Source organism: Gadus chalcogrammus, chromosome 20 (assembly GCF_026213295.1).
Source record: "Gadus chalcogrammus isolate NIFS_2021 chromosome 20, NIFS_Gcha_1.0, whole genome shotgun sequence".
NCBI lineage: Eukaryota > Metazoa > Chordata > Actinopteri > Gadiformes > Gadidae > Gadus > Gadus chalcogrammus.
Window position 1 is genome coordinate 19,285,720 of NC_079431.1, and position 6,048 is coordinate 19,291,767.

Consider the following 6,048-nt stretch of genomic DNA (forward strand, 5'->3'; position numbering starts at 1 on the left):
TATATAACTCGCTTCGGACCAGCGCCTTTCATCCGAAACGAGCGAATCTGCAGCGTCAACAAGGCCAACAAGCACGCCACCCTAGCCATATTATGGGCAACCGTGTTCCCTTTGGCTGTGATTTGAACTTTGAATTCCTCGTAGGAGTTCATAATAATACATTGCTCGCCTTGGATGAAATACACCGCTCTTGCGCGATTTATTTTGCATAAGGGTGAGTCAAATGACGCGAGAAACGCCCCTTTTATGTGAACGCGCATTGAACCTAAAGCGGAAAACCTGGTTCAACTAATTGAATCTAAAGTGAGCGTCGTGGTACCATTTAACTGTGATTGAGAGTTGCGGCTCTGTCGAGCCAGGTTTTCCCAAGAAAGCCTGGGTATGTTCAACGAGGTTCGTGGTATACCCCCCAGGTCTTACTGAAGGCAATTTAATACCATAAATACGTGCTGGTGCACCCAAATTAAAAATGTAGGCGCACCAGTGCACCCAAGGAAAAAGTTAGTCTGGAGCCCTGGACTATCACTTTATGTTCAATGAACAGACAGAAAGTAAACTTGAATGAGTCTCATTGAGTGACACACATGCTATGCTTGGGTTGTAATACAGCGGGATCCCCCCCACCATTGCGTGTTTAAGGTCTTAAATTTCATTCAAGGTGGTATTAAAAAGGTCTTAAAAAGTCTTAAATTTGACTTGCTGAAACCTGCAGATACCCTGTTTATGGTGAATGGGGCGGTGCACTCGGTGCACTCGTTCTCCAGAACACCTCCCAACCACATGACGGTGATGATGGCGATACCTGGATTGGAAGGGATGAGTCCAATAAAAAAGGTTTTTTAAGAGCACATAAAATAAACAATAAAGTAAGAATATGGTGCAATGTCCTTTATCAGAACAAAGTTGAAACGTCAATGCTGCTCTTTTAATGAATGACCCTGTTGGACTGACCCCATAAAAACTAGCAGGTTATGGTTAATTTTTGATTTTTCTCGCTTCTTCTGTCAATTGGAAGCGGTTGTGGGAAAGTCGTTAAATACCCACAGAGAGAGGGTTCTTTCCTCATTGTCTCTTGTGGTGCTTCGGCTTCAGGGAGATAAGAACTAACTTGAAACAAAGAAACCTACGAGCTGTTTTAAGGACCCGCTACTTTTTACCATCAAACCACTTTTTTAGGATGGCCGCCGCTGTCGAGTGCCTGCGAAATGCCACAAGATGTTCGGGCACAGACTGTCTTGTTCCCCCCAGTAACTTCAATGACATCCTGAGCCTTGTGCTTAGCGTGGTGCTCACGATCATGCTGGCCATGGTGATGTTTTCCATGGGCTGCACGGTGGACTCTACCAAGCTGTGGGGACACATCAGGAGGCCCTGGGGCATCTTCATTGGCTTCCTCTGCCAGTTTGGCATCATGCCCTTCACTGCCTTCGCCCTATCCTTTGCATTCAACGTTTTGCCTGTGCAGGCCATAGCCATCATCATCATGGGCTGCTGCCCCGGTGGCGCCAATTCCAATATCATCTGCTACTGGCTGGATGGAGACATGGACCTCAGGTGAGATATCCACATTGGAGTGTTGGCTGTTTGGGTGGGTGGTTGGTTGGTTGGTTGATGGTTGGTTGTTTGGTTGGTTGCCTGGATGGGTGGGTAGGTGGTTGGTTGGTTTGTTGCGTGGTTAATGATTGGATGGTTGGTTGGTTGGTTGGTTGGTTGGTTGGTTGGTTGGTTGGTTTGTTGCGTGGTTAATGATCGGATGGTTGGTTGGTAGGAGTGTTGTGTGGTTGGTTGGTTGGTTGGTTTGTTACGTGGTTAATGATTGGATGGTTGGTTGGTTGGAGTGGTGCGTGGTTGGTTGGTTGGTTTGTTTGTTGCGTGGTTAATGATTGGTTGGTTGGTTGGTTGGTTGGAGTATTGCGTGATTGGTTGGTTGGTTTGTTGCGTGGTTATTGATTGGATGGTTGGTTGGTTGAAGTGGTGTGGTTGGTTGGTTGGTTGGTTGGTTGGTTTGTTGCATGGTTACAATTAGAAGGTTGTTTGGTTGGAGCCGGCGTGGTTGGTTGGTTTGCTGCGTGGTTAATGATTGGATGGTTGGTTGGTTGGAGTGGTGCGTGGTTGGTTGGTTGGTTGGTTGATTGGATATGTGGGTGGGTTGGTTGCTGGGCTGTTTGTTGGAGGGATGGATCATGGTGGGTTGGGTTTGTGGGTGGGAGGGTGGTTAATGATTGGTTGGTTGGTTGGTTGGTTGGTTGATGTTGTTTTGTTGGGGTGTTTGTATGATTGGTTTAACGGTTGTTTGGATGCATGGTTGGTCGGTTTATTTAGAAATTAACCAAAGGACAAATACTTATTTACCTCAGTGCTGTAATATAATGCAGAAATAGCATCATTCCCTGATCAAATGCGCGTAACAACTTTTACAAGCATTTGTTACTGGCACTGGTTGGCTCACTGACTGCCCGTTGCCCAATGTTCCCAGTGGTTGCTTCATTTCTGACTATATAAATCCTATTCCAGTATAAGCATGACGGCCTGCTCCTCCATCTTGGCAATGGGTATGATGCCCCTCTGCCTCCTCATCTACACGTCAGTGTGGACTTCCTCAGACAGCATCCAGATCCCCTACGACAGCATCGGTAAGCATGCAGACGCCACCGTTCTGACTGGACTGTCATTCTCCCTGGTCCAGCTCCTCTCGTTCAATTACTGTGACACCAATAAAGTCAAATGTTACCATAAGCATCAAAACCGATGCTTTGTGTTCGTTACATTCTTTATCAAATTATGAATTAAATAATGGCGAGTGTGTGATCCAAATCCTTTTGCTCAAATAACTTAACTTTACTGTTATTAAAATGTTTTAATATTAATTTATTGTTGTTAACTTTTGCCTTTTGGAGTGCTTAGGGGGTTTATCAGAGGACCTTATATGGGTCTCTGACTGTTCTCTGCCATCTTTCAGGTATCACCCTGGTGGCTCTGCTCATCCCTGTGACTCTGGGCATGTACCTCAAGCACAAAAAACCTGTGCTGGCCAAAAAGATCCTCAAGGTGACCATACTTTCCTATTTATGTTGAATTTTGACCCATTGTACAATATTGAAATACCCATTCAACTGTCATTAAACATATCAATTAAATGGTGTTATTCAATATCTGACCCTGTTCAAACATTCAAATACTGAACTGTAAAAATACATACATATATTGCCTTCTGCTGGCCGTATGCTTGTACTGCAGTTCTCATAAACCCAGAGTGTGATTAGCCTTACAAGCCGTTTTGGCTTGTAAGGCTAATCATACTAACACCTGGTGGTATAATATGTCCCGTTTAAGAGTTTCCCATTTCAAACTCTCATGTTCACATTGAACCCTGAATCATTAGCAATTGAGCAACATATTCCACTATTGTTATAAGAATTTAATGGATTTCATTAATATATGACACTGTTTGCAGGGGCTTGTGTGAGTTAGGTTTTGTGAACTATATTGCTGCTAAAAATTACAGTTATTTTTTTCAGATTGCTGCTATTATCTTAAATAAACATTTGAGTAATGCGTTTTCTATCCATCTTCGGGCTAAATCTTTGAAATGTTGGTGAGTGGCCAAATGTGACGGTTGTGATTGTGGTTCTTCTGTCCAGGTGGGATCCATCTTGGGCTTCATTCTTATCATCATCATCGCCGTGGTGGGGGGCGTTCTTTACCAGTCGTCCTGGACCATATCCCCCTCGCTTTGGATCATCGGGACCATCTACCCTTTCATCGGCTGTGGCATGGGCTTCGCCATGGCCCGATTTGTTGGTCAGCCCTGGTTCAGGTACGGCGGTCATCGCTTCCCGGTTGAATTGACTAGGGGCCAAGACCTTCCCTAAAGTACTGTTTAGTAAAATATACTTTTATCTTTGCTATGGGTTGCTATGTGTGTGTGTGTGTGTGTGTGTGTGTGTGTGTGTGGGGGGGGGGGGGGGGGGGGGTTGGTGTGTACAAGGCCACCTGCAGATCAACCTAACCCTAACCCTAGTGAGGGGTTTAATGCCTTGCTCAGCGACCCAAGGGCAGGGCACTAATTAACAGAACAACAAATGTGCATCGTATTTAGTCTTTGCCTCTTGGCGCCCCTCATGTTTTAGATGTCGAACCATCGCCCTGGAGACAGGCTTCCAGAACGCCCAGCTGTGCAGCACCATCGTCCAGCTGTCGTTCGCACCCGAGGAACTTGAAGTCATGTTCGCCTTCCCACTCATCTATAGCATATTCCAGCTCGTGGTCGCAGTGATGTTCGTAGGAGGTGAGAGTAAAACATTATTTCATTGCCCTCAATAAAAAATCCAGTCTTATTGATTTGACTAATTAATCAGGTTCATCTCGAAATGTATTTTGGTAGGTTATTTAAAAAAAATTCCTATTTTGATGGCATATTTTTTTATTTATTGTACTTTTGCTGTCATGCTCCTTAAGGGCTAGCTGGTTGTCCATAAAGGACAATTTACAAGCTAGTATTCATCTAGGTAAATGTTAGTCCAACAATCCAACAGGTATTTATTTCAAATATTGATCATATGCTTCCCCCCAAAACAGGCTATCAGGGATACAAGAGGATGATTGGCCGAGGGTCTGATAAGGATGGCGAAGCTCCAGCGTCGTGGGAAGATGGAGAGTCTAAGAATACAGAAGAAAAACAAGAATACTCTATGAATAATGGCGGATTTGAGCATGATGCGAATGACAAATCGAATGAAGCAGCAACGGCTGTATACACGATGACTGACTTGTGAGACAACTCCCCCATCCCCCCCAAACCTTTCCAAAGGACTAAAACCTCTTTCTACAGCTGTAAACATGCAAACACTCAACAGTAGACTGAACTAAAAACATAAAAAAATACTGCACTCTCCTGGCCTCATGGGCATACTGCAGTAGTAATGAACGCAATCAATTTGATAGTTTCTAATTACAGTGGGTGTGTAGGTGTATTCTGTGTTACAAAATAAGAAAGGAAGAAGGTCAGTTAGTTTAATCTAAAATGGGCAACTTTTTGTATACCACGCTACCAGAGTACCTCATATGGAAATTGTTGAAACATATCATAACATGGAGGGAGAATGACACTGAGGATTTGCTGAACATATGCAAATGCTTCTATTTTTTTCAATAGAGATTATCCAATGCATCTATTATTTATAGTACTATCGTTATATATCAATTCACTAATTTATTATTCAATTATATCGGGCACTGATGACAAAAAAGAGTGAACAGCCTTTTATTTTACTTATTTAGCATTTTCTTGATTTTTTTCCAAACCTAAGATAGCCCTTGTTTGTTTTTATATTACAAGTTGTAAAAATGTAACGAGTTCCATAAACGATACATGTATTGTTGTCAATAAACCATGAACATTAAGTAATGTCTTTATTCAATATTGGCAAACAATTCCTTGGCCTAACTCTGTGAAACATTTGAGCAGCTCATTAGCCAATATACCGTCACAAATAAGCAAGTTGTGCATTAACAAACGTCAGTTTAACCCACATATCCTTTTCATACTGATGATTTGAATGACAAGTGTGCAAAAATACTTTTTACCATTTTGGACACATTTGAACTGTCTCAACATGTGAAAGAGACTACTCATTGTAAGGGGCACACTCTAGACCTGGTTATCACAAAGGGCCTCAATGTTTCTGATCTCTCTGTGACTGATCCTTCCTTGTCTGACCACTTTTGTGTTTTCTTTAATATATCTTTTATCCCCGACATACAGACAAAATCAAATACTGTCAAAAAACGGTATATCAATGAAGAATCTTATGTACTTTTTAGAAAGGCCATCTCCTTACTACCACCTCTCAACCCATGTTCTGCTGATGATCTTGTAGAAAACTTTAATTTGAAATTTTTGAAAGTCATGGATGTCATTGCACCTTATAAGGTTAAAACGATTTCTGGAAAGCAAAAGGCACCCTGGAGAAAAGCTGCTTCTGTGACAGCACAGAAAAAAGAATGCAGGAAGGTTGAACGCATCTGGCGTAAAACAAAACTTCATAT

General features: G+C 42.6%; 1 protein-coding gene across 1 annotated transcript; it reads left to right on the top strand.

Annotated features, from left to right (window-relative positions):
- The first annotated feature begins 1,023 nt into the window (after positions 1 to 1,023).
- On the top strand, positions 1,024 to 5,410 carry LOC130373870 (ileal sodium/bile acid cotransporter-like). The gene is made up of 6 exons (XM_056580518.1): positions 1,024 to 1,554; positions 2,515 to 2,633; positions 2,960 to 3,048; positions 3,642 to 3,817; positions 4,131 to 4,288; positions 4,579 to 5,410. Exons 1-6 carry the CDS (start codon positions 1,178 to 1,180, stop codon positions 4,773 to 4,775), a joined length of 1,116 nt encoding a protein of 371 aa, XP_056436493.1. The 5' UTR covers positions 1,024 to 1,177; the 3' UTR covers positions 4,776 to 5,410.
- The last annotated feature ends 638 nt before the right edge of the window (positions 5,411 to 6,048 follow it).